Here is a 21,304-nt window from a genome sequence, read left to right as displayed (position 1 = left end):
TGTGACTTCATCTTTAGAAACATTGAATTTTTATGAAATTAGTTCAACTCACAGCTTTTTGCTGGTCTTTGAAATCACTCCAAAGTTTCTCTAGATCAGGAGGCACTGTAGTTCCTGATAATTCAAGAGCTTTAATTATGTCACCAGCATATCGAGCTTGATCTTCTGTGATAAAAGTATATGCATAACCCTAATAAATCAAGAAAAAGTTGAATTATTACACACAAATGAGATGAATCCTACTTACGTTTATCATAAATAAGATTTATTTCAATCCTCTTGAGGATGGGCCCAGGACTCCATACAGTTACCATTGAGCAAAGAGCCAGGAATAAGCCCTGGACAAAGTCAGGTGTGGCCCAACACAAAACAAAGCATACACACAGAAATGAACCAAATAGAAAACAAAACATAGTCTACCATTTTATCTCAGGTATGTCGAGTCACCACATTTAACCTATATTGTGCATTTATACTGCCCACAAGCGAAGAAGGAAATTTTATATGTATATATATATATTTGGATCACACCCGGAGATGCCCAGAGGTTACTCCTGACTAATGCACTCAGGAGTTACTCCTGGCAGTGCTCAGGGATCATATGGGATGCTGGGAATCAAACCCAGGTTGGTCGCATGCAAGACAAATGCCCTACCCACTGTGCTATCGCTCCAGCCCCATAAGAAGGAAATTATTTTAAAGCTTCATACAGATTTGCATGGGTGTGTCTACACACAGGGTTTCATGAAAAGAAATCACAAACAGCCAAAGAAGGCTAAAATATTAGCTTTCTGGCAATTTACACGAAAAAACAAAAATTCACACAATACGGGATGGAAAGATAGCTCAAAGGGCATGTTTTACATGCAGGAAGCCCCAATAAAATCCTAGACACATAGTCCCTGAACACCATCATTACCAACTCACAAAAAAAACAGAAAGCAGTCCTCAAGCTACAGTTGTTATGACCCAGAAACCAAATGTAAAAATAAATAGAGATAAGACTTATTCCCCAGGTCACAAAATATTCAGGTTAAGGGGTCAGAACAACAGTACAGAGGGTACGGCATTTGCCTTGCATGTGGCTGACCCAGATTCAATCTCCATGTGGTTCCCAGATGCTACTAGGACTGATCCCTAAGCAAAGAGCCATAAATAAACCCTGAACACTGTTTTTGTTTTGGTGAGACCCCAAAACAAAAACAAACAAAAATGATCATCGAGTATTCCTCATATTCAAGTAACAAATTTTGAAAATACACTAATTTTCGCCATGGCTCCAGAGGCAAAAGGACTTAATCCAGCATTGCTTCCTTCTGCCTCCCACCCCCGCCCCCCCCCCCCCCCCCAGCAAGGTGGCTGCCACCTCAGAGCTTATAGGAAAGCCAGGTATGAGCTGGTGGTGACGGGGCAACTGCAATCTCATGGGAAGGGGGGGTGTACCAGCTTGTCCTTCATGCCCTACCAAGGTCATGAGTTGCCCCCCACGAGTGGCTCTCCAGCACAGGCATAACACCACACATACAGAAACCAATCTCATAATTATCTGGCTCTTTGCAGAAATCCAAAATCATTTTATGATTCTCATAAACAGCTATAGAAAATAAAGTATTTCACAATGCCTTTTCAGCAATTCTGATTGTTGGGGGGGAAATTCTAAACAATAATTGTGCATCTTCTTTCAAAATAATGAATGTAATCAATGTAGAGAAAAGTTAAGTAGAAATCATCTGCCTCACAGGCATTGGGAGGGGTGGGAGGGGGGTATATTGAGGTTCTTGGTGGTGAAAAATGAATACTGGTGAAGGGAAAGGTGTCTGATCATTGTATGATCGAGACTTAAACCTGAAAGCTTTGTAACTTTCCCCACAGTGATTCAATAAATAAATACAAGAAGGAAAAATAAATAAAATTTTGAAAGAAAAAAAAGGTGGAGTTCATGCACAATTCAATCAGCTAATCAGTGGCTGAATAAATAGCAGTACTCCTACATAAAAAAAAAAAAAGAAAAAAAAATACGCTAATTTTCAAAATTTGCCCATTACTCCTATCACCCATTCCATAAAAACTATATAGAAACAGGGCCAGTTTTGCAAGCAGAAACTCCAGATTTGATCACCAGCATCACATGGTCCTCTGAGCACCACTAAGGAGTCACCAAGTACCTAAATAAGAATAACCCTGAGCACTGCAGAGTGTGGTCACAAAACAAATGAAAGAAGTTCTTCCTGGGGCCAATGAGATAGCACAATGGGTGGGAGTGTCTGTCTGACGCACCTGAGCCCCCAAGTCACATCCCCACAACTACATCGCCCTGGTGGTTACTGGACCAGCTGTGTGGCCCCTATCCCCACAAGGTCAGTGAAGCACATCACTATTCCTGAGCACCTGTCAGGGCCACCATCCCAGAGACAACTAACTGCCAACAGCAGCCACTGGATTCCTAAGCACTGTGAGGTGGCCTCCCAAAAAACTGAGAAAAATTCTTATCACTTACTTTGTTGCCTGCTCTTCCAGTCCGTCCTGCTCTGTGTACATAATCCTCATAATGGTTGGGACAGCTGTAATTTACTACAAGAATCAGGTGCTTCACATCGAGACCTCGAGCAGCAACAGAAGTAGCTACAAGAAGTTTGCAGGTCCCATTCTTAAAATCATTTATGATGCTATCTCTGTCATACTGATCAATCCCTACAAAAAAAAAAATTAAAGAGTTATAAAACAACATGTTCAAATTAAAATTTCCATTTCCTCTAATACACGGAAGAAGTGAAAATCAAGAATTCCAACTAATGTGAATCACATGTCCAATACCTACAGTTAAACGGCAAAATCAAAGGATACTGCTATTAATTCATTTGTAAATTTTTCAAACCCACAGTAAGGTCTCTTTTTTTTGTTTTGTTTTCTGGTGTGTGGGTATGGGTGTGTGGCAAAGGGGTCACACCCACCTGTGTCAGGGCTGATTTCTGGCTATGCTCTCAGGGATGGGCAGGAGCAATAGCACAGCAGGGAGGGCATTTGCCTTGCATGCAGCCAACCCAGCCAACCCAGGTTCAATTCTTCCGCTCCTCTTGGAGAGCATGGCAAGCTACTGAGAATATCTAGCCCGCACGACAAAGCCTTGCAAGCTACCCATGGCGTATTCGATACGCCAAACACAGTAACAACTGTCACAATGGAGATGTTACTGGGCCAAATCGATGAACAATGGGAGGATAGTGACAATAACGGCTCTCAGAAATGGTTCCTGGTAGGCTCAAGGGACGATTTTAGGTTCTGGGATGAAACTCAAGTAAGCCATAAGCAAGGCAAGAATGGTACCTGCTGTACTATATCCCCCGCCAAGTCCCCTCTCTTGAAGTTAAGCTTATAACCGCAGAATTATAATGTTAGAATCACCAACTTACATCTGCTTCCATGACAAAAGGAGAAATCACAGGTATATTCCATTGACACGGACAGTTTCAGATTTCTTGTAGTTTATTTAGAACCATCTATCTCTCCAGATGCTGTAATATTCCTCCTGCACCCCACCTTACCCCACCATGGGTTTTTGGGCTTCACACAGCTGTGCTTGGGATCACTCCTGGCAGGGCTCAACAAGGGATGTTGGGGACTTTACCCAGGTCCACCAAGTACAAGGTAAGTACCCTAGATGCTATGCCATCTTTGCAACCTCTGCTGTCACTGTCACTGTCACTGTCCTCCTGTTGTTCATCGATTTGCTAGAGCAGGCCCAGTAACATCTCCATTGGAGACTTTGTTGTTACAGTGTTTGGCATATCGAATACGTCACGGGTAGCTTGCCAGGCTTTGCCGTGCAGGCGAGATACTCTCGGTAGCTTGCCGGGCTCTCCGAGAGGGGCGGAGGAATCGAACTCGGGTCGGCCATGTTGGCTGCGTGCAAGGCAAACACCCTACCGCTGTGCTATTGCTCCAGCCCTAACCTCTGCTGTAAATACTTTTTTTTTTTTTTTTTGCTTTTTGGATCACACCCGGCCATGCACTGGGGTTCCTCCTGGCTCTACACTCAGGAATTACTCCAGACATTGCTCGGGGGACCATATGGGATGCTGGGAATCGAACTCAGGTCGACCACATGCAAGGCAAATGCCCCACCCACTGTGCTCCTGCTCCAGCCCCTGCTGTAAATACTTTTGACTTCACAAGTCATCTAAAGTTCTGACCCTCTGGGGCTGGAGCAATAGCACAGAGGGTAGGGTGTTTGCCTTGCAAGCGGCTGACCCGGGTTCGATTCCCAGCATCCCATATGGTTCCCCCAGCACCGCCAGGAGTAATTCCTGAGTGCAGAGGCAGGAGTAACCCGTGATCATCGCCAGGTGTGACCTAAAAACAAAACAAAAAACAATAAAGTTCTGACCCTCATGGGTCAGAACATTATTATTTAAAAGTTTATTTAAAAATCACTCATCACTCCTCTTACCTACAATTACAAAGCAAACAAAAAAAGCCAATTACAAAGTAGTCAAAAGCCATGCAGACACTTCTCCAAAGCAGGTAAACAAATGTTTAGAAGGTAAACAGAAATTTATTCATCACAAATCAGGGAAACACAAATCAAAACCATAACAACACAGCATTTCATTAGCATGCCTATTATTTGAAAAGATAAGTGCTTCCCAGGTTATGGATAAAAATGCTGCTTAGCAGTAACACAAAACACTAAAAAAAAAAAAAGATGGGTGATCCTCAGAAAGTTTATAACATTGGTCAACTATGTGACTCACCTATTAATATTTCCACATATAGTGCAAATCACAAATCACAAATCATCCTGTTATTCATTGATTGCCTCGAGCAGGCCCCAGTAACGTCTCTTTCATCCTAGCCCTGAGATTATATTCAAGGCTCTTTAGGAGAATGAGACCCATCATTGTTACTGGTATTTGGCATATTGGGTACGACACAGGGAGTTTGCCAGACTCTGCCGTGTGGGCAGGCTACACTTGGTAGCCTGCCAGTTTGTCCAAAGTAGGAATGAGATAATAAGATGTCATAATAGGATGTCGTGCGGCCGCAAATGCGGCCGCGCGGTTCCGGGAGTTGATTTTTATAGTCTCTGGGTCTTGGCCGTTGACAGGATTACACGACGCCACATATAGTGCACCCAGAAAGAATTGAAAACTCAAAAACTGTACAACAGTGTTCCAAGAAGCTTAGTCACAAGAGCCAAACTGTGTCTATCAACAGAAGACCAAGTCAGGAGAACTGAGCCAGAAATAGCCTCTGACCACTGCCTGGGTATTGATCCTCCAAATAAATAAAACACTGAAATGGTAAATATAATATATATTTTACAGGATTATTTTTCTGGCCATACAGCGCAGTGAGCAGGGGCTACTATGGGCACAGTCCTAGAGAGACTGAATCCAGGGATACCACATGTAAAGCACTCACTGCAACCCTTTGAGCTGGTTGTGTAGCCCTCCTTAATCAGTTTAGAAAGCAGAATACAGGCCAAAGAGATAGTAGAGGGCTTCAGGCAGTAGTGAGGTAAAGGCACATGCCTAGCATGAGGCAGGCCTAGTTTGAGCCCCAGCACATTACTATGCCCTGGGCACAATTGGGAATGACCCTTGAACAGAGCCAGAAGCAAGGCCTGGGCAACCTGACCACCACTGCGTGTGGCCGTCCCCCTAAAAAGTAATAAAAATTGAAAAATAAACAGAGTTCTTCTGAAATAGTCTATTATTTGAATACTGGGATCAGAGAAGACAGCTCAGTCACTCACGCCTCTCTTGCACAAAGATAAAGTATAATCCATTGCACTGCAGGTACCCTACTGACTAGGCACACTGGGCATACCAGTGTCAAAAGGCGTTAGCATTGTTCAAAGGACATAAGTATGTCCTACTCCTCTTCTGTATATGAAATGAAACTCTCTCATCAAGAGGTGGAACCTGGGGGCTGAGAGAGAGTACAGCAAATTAGGTGATGGCCTTGAGCGCAGCTGACCCAGGTTCTATTTCCTATACCCAATGGTCCACTGAGCCCACCAGAGGCGATCCCTGAGCACAAAACAAGGAGTAAATCCTGAGCACCTTCAGATGTGGTCTAAGAAATAAAATATTTTTCAAATAAAGAGGAGCACATGCCTAGTATGGGCCTGACCAGAGTTGGATTCCTGTCCAGATGCGGCCCTGGAAGGCCCTGGGCACCCCAGAGTGTCCTGTAGAGGTCACTTTTCACACTGCAGGGCCTGAACAACAACATCCTTAGACTCTAACATTGCACCTCTGGCTTGGTTGGCTGAGAGTCCATGGGGACCCAGACCATTGAGCACTTCTTGAGAGCCCCTAGTCCAACACCAAGTATTTCAAATAGGGGTCAGAGAGACAGTTCTGAGGGAAGGGCACTTGCCCTGCAAGCGGCTGCCAACAGTGCAAACCCTGGGACCACATATGGTCTCCTGAGCACAATCAGGACTGAGACCTGGGCCCAGAACCCTGAACTCAGCAGGGTAAGACCCAAAAGCAAAAAGTTCAAACAGAGCTTTCAATGACGGCTAGAGAGATAGTTCAGTAACTAGAGTGAGTACCTTGATTGCAGGAGGCCCAGATTGAATCCTGGGTATTACATCTTCCCCAAGCACGACCAGGTGTGAACCCCCATCCACCACATTTACAATCTCCAAACACAGAGCTACAAGTAGCTGTTAAGTATGGCCAGGTATGAATTTTTTAAAAAGGCAAGAGAGAGGCAGAGAGAGCATACTAAGCAGCTAGGGCACCTTCCCTGCACACAGCCAACCTGGCTTCAATCCCCAGCACCCCATATGGTTCCCCAAGCCCTCCAGGAGCGATCTCTGAACAGAGAGCCAAGAGGAAGCCCTAAGCACCACCAGGTGTGGCCCAAAAGACAACATACACACACCCCATCCTGGGGGAAAAAAAAAAAAAAGCTAGACTAAGAAAAAAGCTCTCTAACGGCCATGATCCCAGAGACTCAAACAAATCTCGAAACCCAGTGGCTTTTGGCAGAAATGCATCAGGTTCCCACAGTAGGTTACTGGCACCGGGCCACCCCAGGTGGGAATAGGTTTTGTGCCTTGGCCTGTTCCCCCCGGCAGCTCGGTGGCCGCCATCTTCCAAGAGGCCACTGGACAGTCAGGTTTGGACCCTCAGTGATGAGACACACGGGGGCCTCACAGGATGGGGGTGGAACCGGCCCTTTCCTCCCCGCCCCAACGAGACCCCAGGTCGCCGTCCGCAAATGGCCTCTCTGGCTCCTGATCAAGCTGCTTAACAGCCATGATCCCAGAGACTCAGGAACAAATCTCAGAACCTAGCAGGGTGCAGCAGAAATCCCTCCAGATTTAATTGTTAAAATTTTGGGATTCCAAAATCACGCAACCACTACTGCAGCCACATGACATCATATGTTATTCATAACCAGCAATACAAAACAAATTACAAATTGTTGCCTTTTCAGCAGATCTGAGTATTGGAGTAAAATCCCAAATAATGATCGGTCCGGGGTTGAAATATTGAATGAAATCAAAGTAGAGAGAGAGTAATGTGAAAATCATCTGCCCCACAGGTAGGGGAAGGATGTCGGTTGGGGGGTATACTTGGGTTTTTGGTGGTGGAAAATGGGCACTGGTGAAGAGACAGGTGTTTCATCCCTGTATGACTGAGACTTAAACCCGAAAGCTTTGTAACTGCCTCAGGGTGATTCAATAAATAAATTTATAAAAGGAAAAAAAAGTAAGGTGGTGTTCATGCACAATTCTATCAGCCTAATCAATGGCTGAATAAATAGCAATACTCCTACATTAAAAAAAAAAAAGCTCTCCTATAACTCATAGAAAATTCTAGGTAGCAAAGTACAAAGCAAAGACTATAATGCGAATAAAAAAAACTTCAAGTTCAATTTTTGGGGGAGCTAGGGATATATATATATACACACACAGATATATAGCTCAGGAGTAGAGTACCTGTCTTGCAAGTGTGAAGATCTTGAAACATCACAAGCACCATTCAAAAAAAAAAGTTAAATTATTTATTTTCTGATGCAAGGGATCAAACACAGGTCTCAGACAAGCAAAGCAACGAATAAGTTTTTGCCACTTAGCTTTCTCTTGGACCCTTCAGTTCAATATTTCTTAGCAGATTAATCTGGCTATGGTACTTGGTTACATGACCGCATCATTACTTTATTTCTAAGATAGACAGTAATGCTTATATCCACAGAGTTGTAAATAAAAAATGAATCACATGGGGCTGGAGAGATCACACAGGAAGTAAAGACTTGCCTTGCATGCAGTCAACCCGGGTTCAAAACTGTAGCACCATACATAGTCCTGTGGGTGCTGCCAGGAGTGATCCCTGAGCACAGAGTTAGGAGTAAGCTTTGAGTACTTCTGGATATGGCCCAACCCTCTCCCCCAACACCACCAAAATCCAAATGATATAAAATTTACTTCTAAATTATAAAGAACAGGAATTTTCATTCAGAACCACACAGAGCTTGGCAAGAACTTAGTAAGAGGGACAGAGAACAGTACACAACAGGATTGCACATTTTTTGCATGATGGAGGTCTGCCTTCAATCCTGGACTCCCCACATTACCCAAGGCACCAACAGAAGTGAGCAAAGAGCGCAGAGCTGGGAGCAGTGCCTGAGCATTGCCAGGTATGCACCAAAAACCAATACAAACACTTGATAGAGATTTCCTATGTGAATGAAATTAAAACATCACCTCCATGAAGAGACATGCAAGGGTAAGAAGCTCTCATTAAATCCTTCAGAAGACCATCAGCATGTTCCTGCTTATCAACAAATATAATGACAGAACCGGATTCTTGATAATGGCCTAGAAGTTCAAGTAATTTCAAAAATTTCTTTTCCTCTTCTATCACAATCTGAAAGCAAACAAATTGAACGAAGTTAATGGGGTGAAAATACAAATATATCACTTGAACACAAATAAAATCGCTTAATTTATTGTTTTTGAGGCACTACCAGCTGTGCTCAGGACTTACTCCTGGGCCTGGGGTCAGGGATCAGTCATAGCAGGGTTCAGGGAACCATACACAATGCTGGCAATTGAACCTGGGTTGGCTGCATGCAAGGCAAGTGCCTTATTCATTGTACAATCTCTCTGGCCCCTATTCACTTTAGTCCTGTCAAATCAATCTGATGCATGCTGTATTTATGAAACAATAGGATAATGTGGCAAGTGATCCTCACGATTTTTTGCCTCTTAATTTCATATCCTACTAGTCAAGACGTGTAACAGTTCTACTAACAACAATCACTCTGGTAGGGAGAAAACCTGGCAATGCACAGGGGTTACTCCTGGCTCTGCACTCAGAAGTTACTCCTGGCGGTGCTCAGGAGACCATATGGGATGCTGGGAATTGAACCCGATGGGTCAGCCACGTGCAAGGTAAACACCCTACCCGCTGTGCTATCTCTCCAGCCCCTAAAAAGCACATTTTAAACCACCAAATTCATTGAACAAAGGACACAAATGTGGGAAAGTATTAAAAGTCACTGTTCATTCATGTACCCAACTTGATTTTAGAAATGATATGCCTCTGTCAGAACTAGCCCAGAGGGAACAACATACTGCCTAATCAAATACACTGGGGATTTAACCTACCACTTGTTGTTCCACATCTGAGCAAACCACACTCCTGCCTCCAACCTGCACTTCAATGGGTTTACTCAGGATTCTGCGAGCCAGCGCCTCCATAGCTCTGGGGAAAGTAGCAGAAAACATAACTGTCTGTCGATCAGGACGAACATTATCCACAATGCGCATAACCTGAGAAAATATTACAAAAAATATGGTTAGTAAAGCCTCCAAAAACCTTAAAATGCCAAAAAGAACTATTTAAGATCATCTATTATCAAAAACAGTTTAACATTTTCGGTGTAGCCCAAAAACCAAAGGCCCTCCCGTTGATCGTCGATTTGCTCGAGCGGGCCCAGTAACGTCTCCATTGGAGACTTTGTTGTTACTGTGTCTGGCATATCGAATACTCTCGGTAGCTTGCCGGGCTCTCCGAGAGGGGCGGAGGAATCGAACTCGGGTCGGCCATGTTGGCCGCTTGTAAGGTGAACGCCCTACCCACTGTGCTATCGCTCCAGCCCGATTTTTCCAAAAGAAAATAAAAATCACAACAAATCCTCTGCCCCATAAATTTTGTTAGTATCTTTAGCTCAATTCATTTTCAATTAGACTTAGAATGAAAAATAAATTTAGATGAGGGGGGCCAGACAGACAGTACAGCAGGTAATGCACGTGCCTTCCTTGCAGCCAACCGGGATTCAATCCCTAAGATCCCATATGGTCCCCAGAGCAGTGCCAGAGTGATTCCTGAGCAGAGAGCCAGGATAAACCCTGAGCACTGCTGGATGTGGCCCCAAAACAAAACAAATTTAGGTGAATTAAAGTACTTTCATGCAATAAGCAATTATTTTATATAATTAACAGGAATACTTCTTTGGGGGGATGGATTTGGGACAATACCTAGTGTTTGGGGGGCTGTTTCACAAAGCACTGCCAGAAGTGACCTCTGAGCAGATGGGGCTGAAAAGAGTACACCAGGTAGGGAACTTGCCTTGCACTCAACTGATCCAGGGTCAAGCCCCGGCCCCCAAAACGGTTCCCCAAACCTTATTCTGCCATGAGTAATACCTGAGCACAGAGCCTGGAGTAAGCCCTGAACCCTAAACACCACTGAGTGTGGTTTGAAAAAAAAAAAAAGAAGAAGAAGTAACCACTGAGCAGAGCCAGGAAGGAGTATGGCCTGAGAGCTTGGTCCAGTGTGGCCAAGGAAAAGAATAAAAGGTCCACTAAAAAAATTAAGAGTTACCTGTGGTTCAAAACCCATGTCAAACATTCTGTCTGCTTCATCTAAAACAACATAAGTCACTCTTCGAAGATTTGTGACCCGACCTAAGATGAGAGGAAAAAAATAAAGACAAAACAAAACTAAAAATCAGTTATAATTCATTTTATGACTACTAAGAACTTAAAAAAAAACTGTAAAAGGGAACTAAAATGCCTCACTTAACCAGAGGGGTAAGTTAGGTATCTTTAAACAGTGAAAAGAAAGCTTGGTCTACAATGTCTTAATCTAATGGCAAATACTTTCTGACAATGGGTATATGAGGCCCTTTATTTTGTCAAACTCGTCTCTTGCATACCATCATAGGGCCTGAAGAACCTGTAAAATTCAGAAAACAGCCCTCTCCAAAACACATCATAAAACTAAGACTGAGATGGAGCATCGAGCCACATCAGCCATTATCTGACAGCATCACCTAGGAAAAAACATATTAGAGATTACAGCGTATGTGTGGAAGGCAAGTTCCAGTGCTAACTATTTCAGATGCAGAATATCTGTCTATAACTTTATACCTACTTTCACGTAGCTAGAAATTTCTAAAGGGAACGCCAGAATATTAATGAGAAGCTATTTTCAATCCCTACATAACATATTACACCAAAATTTCAAAGTAAAATTTATTACAAAACACTATCTTTTTATTGAAACAACACAGAACCCATTTCTTTAAGTGCTCCTTCTGGTTTAAAAAAATGTGATAGGTTTTTTAATCAAGGAAAACTACATAAGAACACAGGAAACCCTTTATAAAGGAATAATACAAGCAATTCTATCAATTGTTGAATCAATTTCCTGGCAAAAATATGTATGAAACTTATTAAACAGAAATGAAAAAAACACATAAGGAAAAAAATGCAAAATTAATCAAGATAAATTTCAGGAGAAAAAAAAATCAATGCAGCATTGAGAAAAAAAACAAGAGAATATTTAACCAGCATTCAATCCAAAATCTGTCACATGTTGTACAAGCACACTGATATCAGTATGTCATTTTGCCAATTTCAAGTAGAATTAAGAGTGTACAGAAATTCAAACAGTATACTATTAAAAACATGCATATTCATTTTCTTAGTCATATAAGTAGATACACACACATACATACATAATGAATACTACAATAAAAACATTTGGAAGCCTTTTTTCTTCAAAAAGTACCAATGAGTCAAATATTTGTTTTCTAATATTTAAAAATTCCATACTAAGTTGCAGTCCAATTAGTTTTTGCAAGATTGGGAACAGCATTAAATTACCTACCTTTGATGATTTAAGTCTCGGAAGCCCAGTTCTATATATCTTGAAGGGCCTTTTTCCACAGAAGTTAAATAATGTCAACAGTTTAGTAACAGTTTTGATAGGGAATAATTTAACAAAGCATAACATTTCAGCTAAAAACATGCAATATTTACAAAAGATAAAATTTCTTGAAGCTGCAATATCTTAATTTATCTAGTATTGTAAGAAAACACTACCTTCAGTAAAGAAAAACCTAAGTAACAGAAAAAGGACAAAATCCATCATCCCTCCCCACACTACCCTCAAGCATAATTAGGACACAATAGATTTAAGACTGTGAAAGGGCGAAAAAGGCCACATGGAATCAATTCTAAAATGTTTCAATTAAATTTTAAAATATTACGAAGGATTACAAAATTAAGCTTGTTACAATACAAATTTAAGATATCACAGCTTTAAGAAGAAAAACAAAACCTTTTAAATTGTTCTTAAATTTCCTTTAAGAAAAATATACAGAATTCAAGGAGGAGAAATAAAAACAACACAATAAGCCTGACTTACCACTGTTAGCTGCTAACATGTCAATCATTCGACCAGGTGTACAAACAATAATTTCAGCACCTCTTTTCAGTTCAGCAATCTAATTAAAAAAAGATGAAATTGTGTAACCTCTGTATCACTAATGCTTATTCACACATTTGGAAACACTGCTTGTGGTTTTTAGATAACTACAGAAGGCAGGCAATGTCTGATTTTAAGACTCCAAAGTGTCCTGCTTTCCTCTTTGAAATACTGCACTACTAAAAGAAGAGTAGCAATATAATAAAACAGTGTTATAACTTCAAAAAAACATTAGAGATGTTTGCCAATTTTAATTATTAAAAACTGTGATTTACAAAGTTATTCATTACAAAGCTGTTTCAAGTATTTAATGTTCCAATACCACCATTGTGACCTTCCCTCCACCAATATCCCCAGTTTGCCTCCGAATCCCAACCTGCTCCCTTAAGCACATAACAAATTTACATTATACTGCTTATTCCAACAAATCAGATTTTTGTCAATTTTAATCTTGCATACCTAAAAACAAAGAAACATGAGAATAGTAAATAAAGTAATTCAACAGATCAATGTTGTGCCAGAGAGATAGCTCAAATATCTGGAGTGCATGATCTGCAAGCACGAGGCCCAGGTTTTATCCCTGGCATACGGTCCCCAAGAACCAGAAGTAACCTTGAGCTCTAACTTGAGCAGTCCCTGAAAATGTGACCCAACATCCATCCCTCCAAACCAACCCAATCAACTGATCACTGTTTCAAAATTGAGAGTTGATTCCAATAGCAAATCAGTGACTCAGAAGTCACAAACAGCATTTTGAAAAGGAAGTAGAGGATTAGAAAGAGAGCTCCAAGGACTAGGCAGGTTTTGCATGCAGGAAAGCAGATCTGATCCCAAGCTGCACCACATGCTACCCTAGGCACAGCAAGAAGTGACCCTCAAACACAGATCTAGAATTGATTCCCTGAGCACAGAGTTGGAAGAATTCCTTAAGAACCACCAGGTATGGATTAAAACCTCTCCACCCCCTGCCCTCAAAAGTAAAGAGAAAAGTAGCAGAATGTCCCAGACATAAAATGTGACCTTTTATGGGGGATAAAGGGGGAGGGAACAGAGCTGAACACCCAGAGTGCTCAGGTGATTATTCCTGGCTGAGTTCAGGGATCACTCCTGGTAGGGCTAAGGGGACCACATACAGAGCTGGGATAAAACAAAGTGGGCTGAACGCAAGGCAAGCACCTTACCCACTGCACTATTCTCCAGCTTCCCTGACTTCTATACGTATATATAAAAAAATGCTTGCATGGTTCTTTGAAACATTTCCCTGGTCCCATACATCTTATTTAAAAAAATTTTAGAAGCAATTACAATTCAAAACAGAGATGAATTTAAAAAAAAATCACTTTTACTTTATTACTCAACTGAAGAACCAAGACAGTTAATGTTCCTTCTTTATTTACCTGCTCACTAATTCCCGTTCCTCCATAAACACAAACTACGCGAAGTCCCAAAGTCTTCGAAAACTTCTTGCATTCCTTAGTAATTTGTAAAGCCAGTTCTCGAGTTGGAGTCATGATGACAGCTGAAAAGATAGACATGTCAAAATCTAACCACAAAAATCCCAGACATTATGCTTAAAAAGTGTTAATTTAACCCAACAAAGTTCAGATCTTAGTCTAATTTTTGCTTTATGCACCTCTAAAAATCTCATTTAAAAAGTTTTACAACAAAAGAAATTGTGGTGTACAGTAACCTTAAGTAGATTTTAAGACAACGCTAAAGGGAGATAAATGTAAGTTAAACACTCAACACTCAGGAAAATAACTTGGTTGAATATATACAAAATGTTCTCAACTTCAAATGACAGAGCAAAGTTTTATCAAGTGACTCACTGAGCTGCAGACACACCTTGGCTTCCAGAAAGAAACTTGGTCTGAGGGGCACTGACAGAGGAGACATGCTGTGCCCTCAGTGTTCAGGGAGAATAACAACCCTCCAAAATCCAGCTCAAATTTGGAGAAGAGATAGCTGCCAAATCAATCAAGAAATCTGAATGTGAAGATATAATCCTGAATGAAAAGCTGGCAATATAGCCTTTGGGACCAAAAAAAAAAAAACAGTTCCTTACAAAGCTTTATGTTGAGTTTATAGATCCGCTAATACTTGGCTAAGAACAAATCTCAACATAAGTAAACAGATAGATGCATGAGGAGTCTACCTGCCGAGTCAGAGTTTAAAAACTGAGCTGTGCCAGGACAGGCTGTTTTTGTACTTCAAGATGTCACTCCAGAGCTCTGAAGATTCTCACTCCACCTGCTGGTAAGGGGAAATCAGCCCCAAAGTGCCAACTTTATAAAGGAAATGTAATAAAGATATCTTTATTGTTGTAGTAAAGAATGTTAAAAAGTTTCAGATCTTTCTAATTCACAGACAACATAAAGCTCAATGAAAGAAATTATACCTATAGGTCCTTCTCCTTCTTCTAATGACCTCTGATCCATGATATGTCTAAACATAGGCAAAAGAAAAGCAATGGTCTTCCCGCTTCCTGTCTTGGCAATACCAATCAAATCCCTTCCAGACATTATAGCAGGAATTGCTTGGGTCTGGATTGGTGTGGGCTTTTCATAACCATGCCTTAAAAACAGAGACAAGGAAAAACTGAAATCAATATTTGCAAACCACAATGTCCAAAAGGGGGAGGAGGGTGAGAGAGAGAGGGGGGGGGAGGGAGGGAGGGAGGGAGGGAGGGAAGGAAGGAGGAAGGGAGGGAGAAAAAGCACCTGCCATAGAGGCAGGCAGGGGGTGGGGGGTGATGTGAAGAAACCTGGGGACACTGGTACTGGGAAATGTACACTGGTGGAGGGATGGGTGCTGGAATATTGTATGACTGAAATCCAATCATGAACAGCTTTGTAAGGGTCTGTATCACAGTGATCCAATAAAAAAGTTTAAAAAATGAATTAAATCCTAGGACAGCTAAAGAACAAGTAAGGTTTTCGAAATCAGAGTATACATCATTTGGTAGGAAGAAATGAAATACTAAGACATTCTACAATACATGGAACCTTGAAAATATTGCACAAGGGGCCTGAGGGATAGTACAGCGGGTTGGGTTTTTGCCTTACACACAGGTTCAATCCACAAGTACCCCTTATCGATCCCCAAGCCCACCAGGAATGATTCCTGAGTGCAGAATCAAAAGTAGGCCCTAAGCATCGTCAGGTATGACCCAAAAAGCCAAAATCAAACAAAATCAAATTTAAAAAAAAAATGAAATAAAATATTGCACTAAATTAAAGAAGCCTGCAACAAAAGACAACATTAGCATAATCCTATTTACATAAAATTTATAAAATATGCAAACCCATAAAAACAATAGATTAGCAGCTGCCTGGAACTCAGGTTTTTATTTTATTTTTGTTTTTGTTTTTAAGCATCACAACAGGCAGTGCTCAGGGGTTACTCCTGGCTCTATACTCAGGAATCACTCCCGGTAAGTTCAGGGAACCATATGGGGTGCCGGGGATTGAACCTGGGCCAGCCATGTGCAAGACAAGCTCCGTACCCCACTACACTATCTCTCTGGCCTCCAGAGCTCAGCTTTTTAAACTGTAGATAGCCAACTCCATGTGGGATCATGTAACTGAAGGGGTAAAGGAAGATCTGGCAATAGTAAAAATAGCAAACAGGCAATGACAAAGATTAAAAAGAAAAAAAAAATCAAGCACATATAATGAATCCAAGGTGTTTTTAACAGTGCTTGCATTTCTTGGGCAAAAAAGGAGGCCCAGGGCTGGAGCAATAGCACAGAAGGTAGGGCGTTTGCTTTGCACGCAGCCAACCCGGGTTTGATTCCCAGCATCCCATATGGTCCCCTGAGCACCGCCAGGGGTGATTCCTGAGTGAAGAGCCAGGAGTAACCCCTGTGCATCACCAGGTGTGACCCAAAAAGCAAAAAAAAAAAAAAAGAAAAAAAAAAAAAGAGGCCCAGTCCAGGTGGAAAAAATTTCCCAAGCCATTCTGGACTAGAGAGAAGTCTAGACCAGGGCATAGAAGTCTCCTTTGGGGATGATGAAAATGTTCTAAACTTAGGTTGAAGTTACTATTGTACCACTCCATAAATGTAATAAAATTCATGAAATTATAAACTTCAAAAGGCAAACATTGTTCTAAAAATTATACTTCAATGAAGTATTAAAGTGGTAAAAATGTGGGGCTAGAGATAGTGTAGCAGGTAGAGAGCTTGCCTTGCCGCTCTTGACCCAGATTCAAAAATTCAGCATCCCATAAGGTCCCCTGAGCAATGGCAGACGTTGATTCCTGAGCACGGAGCCAAGAGTTACCCCTGAGCATCACCAACTGTGGCCCCAAAACCAAACCAAAACTCGTAAATAATATGACCAAGGAAATTTTCTGGGTAGAGTTAGATTAGCAAGTAATTGAAAAAGGTGGCTAATTCTTAATGACTTACTTTTTGAGAGAATTTAAGATCTTCATGGAAATTCCACATTGGACCCAAGATTTAATTGGTTTGGGACAACCTTTTCCCTTTACCGTAATGCCTTCCATTTCCAACCGAAATACATTCACCTCTACAATACAAAATGCAGATTAAAATATAAATATTATTCTACTAATACTTCTACTTTTCTATTAGGCATGGCAAAATACTTCTTTTAGTTTTAGAATCACTCAATAATGGAGAAAAGCTACAAAGCAAAGCAATATACATCTCAGAGAAAAGTTAAAGAAACTACCTTTGTAAACTACTAAGGGTGAAAAGAAATATCCCAATTCTAGAACCTGGCTTTCATTTATCATAAACTGCAACTGTGATCAAATAACCATCATAGACAAGTAAAGCAACAACTTGTTCTCCGAACAAGAGGAACTCAAGTTTGTCTTATATTCTACTGCAACTACACAGATTCAAATTGGATCCTAATCTAAATTCAGGAAATAAATGGTTAAAACTATTTGGTAATACCATAGAATTACTTTAAACCAAAAACACTCAACAATGTATGCCAAACTTATTTTACCTTTTTTTTTTTTTGGGGGGGGGGGGGGCAGTGTTGGGGGGGGAGGCTAGGGAAAAGCCTCCAAGATATGCTCAGGGGTCCAGAGGGCCCTTGCAGGTAATTCTTTGTCAACCTGGCCAAGTGGACCCATGGGTTAACATAAGGGCCCAGGTGTGCACTGCCATTCAGACCCCTGTGATGCTGGCAATTACCCAGGTCACCCCAACAGAGCTCAGGGGACTTCACCATCACACCTGGCAGTTCGGGAGCTTTCAGGATTATAACCAGCAATGTTTAGGACACCATGCTGTGCCTGGGATCAGATTGGGGTTGAATGCACACAAGGTATGCACTTGAACCCCTTTACTATCTCTCTACCTCCCCCTCATCTATTCTAGGGTCACACCCAGCAGCATTCAGGGAGTCATTTCCTGCAGTGTTCGAAGGGACCATTCCTTGCTAGGGAGTGAACCTGGGCCACCTGCCTGTGCTCCAATGTCCGGAGCTATCACTCCAGCCGAATTCTCACACAAGCTTTCCAATTGAGAGTCCCAAGTTTGGTTTTGACATGACATGTCTACATGGACATAACATGATCACCAGGAGTGGATCACCAGAACGCAGAGCTTGGAACAGCCACTAGTTGGGGCCAAAAACAAAACAAAAAATTGGGAACAGAGCAGTAGTACAAAGGTGAGGACACAGCCCACCCAGGTTCGATCTCTGGCACCCCATGTGGTCTCCAGAGCTTGGCAGTAGAGATCCCTGAGTACAGAACAATAGTAAGCTCTGAGGATTGCCTGTGTGACCCAAAAGCAAAACAAGACCATTTTTTTCTAAAAATAGTAACTTTTTTTTTTTGATAGGGTTTTGAGGCAATACAAGGAGATGCTCAGTGGTTTCTCCTGGCTCTGCAATCAGGAATTACTCCTGGCAGTGTCAGGGAACCATATGAAATGGCAGGGATCAAACCCAGGTTGGCCACAGGCAAGGCAGGACCTGCTATACAATCTCTCTGACCTCAAAGTAGGAAGTTCTTTTTTTTTTTAATTTTGGGTCACACTCGGCAATGCTCAGGGGTTACTCCTGGCTCTGCACTCAGGAATTGCTCCTGGCAGTGCTCAGGGAACCAACTGGGATGCCAGAGATCAAACCCAGGCTGGTCGAAAGCAAGGCAAATGCCCTACCTGCTGTACTTTCGTTCTGGCCCCTCAAAATAGGAACTTCTTGTTCCTACATTTGATCCATCAATTTATAAGCCAATCCACAATCACCACTAGCAAAGTCAAGAGTTGTGTGCTATTTACAATGATCAATAGACAAAAGTAATTTACCCTCTTGGGACATTTTGGCTAATTCTGGAACTTCAACATAAAAGTTTTTTCTAAATGGTTCATATTCAATTTTTCCATGATCAACTGGTTCTAGAAGCTTTCTCTGCTTTGTCTGATACCCTGTAAGAGCTGTCTGAAGATCAACCTCTTCCTCCTCTGAAGAATACTAAAAGAAAAAGGAAAAAAAGAGAGGTCAGTTTATTGAATTTTTCTCTTCATGGCAACAATACTGGTAGCTCTTTTTCCTCTCAGAAAAAAATTTTTTTGCTTTTCGAGTTTGCACTTTCTAAATTTTTCAATGGGTTTTTCTCTTTGTTTACCCTTAGAGAAAGTTATAAAGACAGTATAAAGCTAAGTTGTAATTCTGATAGGCTTTTGGTGATGCTTTGCTAAGAATACTAAATGTTTTCAATATATATAAATTTTTGGCAAGGGGTTGTTTGGGCCACAACCAGCAGTGCTCAGGTTATTACTGGTTTGGGCTCAAAAGTGACTCTTGGAAGTGCTGGAGAGACCACAGGCAGTGTCAGAAATGGAATCAATTTCTGCTAAATTCAAGGCAAGCACCTTACTTCCTATACTCTCTTTCTAGGCCCCCACCATATATATTTATATATATATTGGGGGGCGGGGTTGGGCCACACCCATAGTACTCAGGTGTGACTCCTGACTGTATACTCGGGAATTACTCCTGGTGGTGCTCAAGGGAACCGCAAGGCATGCCAGGGATCAAACCTGGACTGGCCACATGCAAGCAAGTGCTCCACCCACTCTACCATCTCTCCAGCCCTCTTCCGGTTCTTATGTAAATTTTTATAATATAAAGTAACTCAATTCATCCTATCACTTCAGTTCTTTTTCTTTACTTTTGAGTTATATATGGCAGTGCTCGGAGTTTGGTCATGACTCTATGATGAGGGAATCACTCCTGATGATGCTCAGGAGACAGTATATGGTCCAGGGATCAAAACCAAGTTGGCCACAAGCAAGACAAATGCCTTTCCACTGTAGTTTCTCTGGCCCTCCCTTCATTTCCCTGAGGTAAGCTGATGAAGTACAGGAGGGAATCAAAAAAGTGAACATACAAAGCAAAGTCAATGATGTCAAAATAATCTAGAACTGAATATTTAGCTATAATATTATTGAGAATTACAATGATACCTCTTATTAGAAATTTGATATATTAAGTTTTTTTGGTTTTAATATTTTGGCAGTACTCAGGGGTTACTCCTGACTCTGCACTCTTGAATTACACCTTTGCTGCTTGGGGGACCATATGGGATTCTGGGGATCAAACCCAAGTCAGCCACATGCAATACAAATCTCTTCTCATTGTACTATCACTTCGGTCTCAAAATTTGATATATTAAGAGCAAAAGTTACTCAATGCTTCCTAATGAGTAGTTCCAGGTAGTACCAAAACAAGTGAAAAGTAATGAAGAATTACCTCCATGGCATCTTGATCATTCTCCATCAGCTCACCTTTCTTCTTATCAGAATCTACAACTGCCTTTTTGGTCGTCACAACAGTGACAACTTTTGTGACGGTTGGCCCAGACTTCTGAAAAAAAGTGAAAAAAAAAAAAAACACTTTGCAAACATAAATATTAAGTTTTAAATACAAAAGAAATACAATGATAATGATCACAATACATTTTAACTTCATTGCCAGTGACAATGTGAGAATAAAGTGCTTTCTCCTTATTTCTACTCCTTAAAATTTAAAATGCTTGTAGCTGGTAACATGTTTATATGCAGTTTGTTATACATTAAACCCTTTTCTTATCTGGGGGGTACCAAGGATCAAAGAGCCATTTCTGGTAATACTCAGGGCAACTTGGAGGGGTGGAGGTTATGGTGGTGAAGATATATGATGCCTTCAATCAGATTTAGGATCTTTATCACTGCCCGCTCGAGCAAATCGATGATCAACGGAGGGCCTTTACCTTTACTTACTTTACTTATCACTGGAAATATTCCCCTGACCACAAAACTGTGGGGCAGGGGTGGGGCACCTCAGGCAAACATGCGGTCTACACCCGATGGTGTCAGAAGCCACACCCGGGCCACCTACTGCAGAACACTATCAGCTCGCTGAGCTATCTGAGCCTTTTCACCAACTCCCCCAAGAGTGATTTTATTTATTTATTTTATTTTATTTATTTTATTTATTTTCAGTTTTTGGTTTTTAGGCCACACCCAGCAGTGCTTAGGGTTTATTCCTGCCCGTGCTCAGAGATCACTCCTGGCAAAGCTCAGGGTACCATAT

At 41.5% G+C, this 21,304-nt stretch overlaps 1 protein-coding gene across 1 annotated transcript in view; it reads right to left on the bottom strand.

Annotated features, from left to right (window-relative positions):
* Window positions 1-21,304, bottom strand: part of DDX46 (DEAD-box helicase 46) — a 53,150-nt gene that overhangs the window by 16,337 nt on the left and 15,509 nt on the right. Inside the window, exons 7-17 of the mRNA XM_056124794.1 lie at window positions 20,483-20,596; window positions 19,036-19,201; window positions 17,152-17,272; window positions 15,139-15,314; window positions 14,138-14,259; window positions 12,681-12,759; window positions 10,851-10,933; window positions 9,632-9,796; window positions 8,726-8,888; window positions 2,498-2,691; window positions 53-190 (exon numbers count right to left, since the gene is read on the bottom strand). Coding sequence (XP_055980769.1) covers window positions 53-190; window positions 2,498-2,691; window positions 8,726-8,888; window positions 9,632-9,796; window positions 10,851-10,933; window positions 12,681-12,759; window positions 14,138-14,259; window positions 15,139-15,314; window positions 17,152-17,272; window positions 19,036-19,201; window positions 20,483-20,596 — 1,521 coding nt within the window. The remainder of the gene's footprint in view (window positions 1-52; window positions 191-2,497; window positions 2,692-8,725; window positions 8,889-9,631; window positions 9,797-10,850; window positions 10,934-12,680; window positions 12,760-14,137; window positions 14,260-15,138; window positions 15,315-17,151; window positions 17,273-19,035; window positions 19,202-20,482; window positions 20,597-21,304) is intronic.

Source organism: Sorex fumeus, unplaced genomic scaffold (genome assembly GCF_029834395.1).
Source record: "Sorex fumeus unplaced genomic scaffold, SorFum_2.1 ptg000051l, whole genome shotgun sequence".
NCBI classification, from domain to species: Eukaryota; Metazoa; Chordata; class Mammalia; order Eulipotyphla; family Soricidae; genus Sorex; species Sorex fumeus.
Note: the sequence above shows the minus strand (reverse complement) of the source record. Positions and strands in the feature narration are given on the sequence as shown.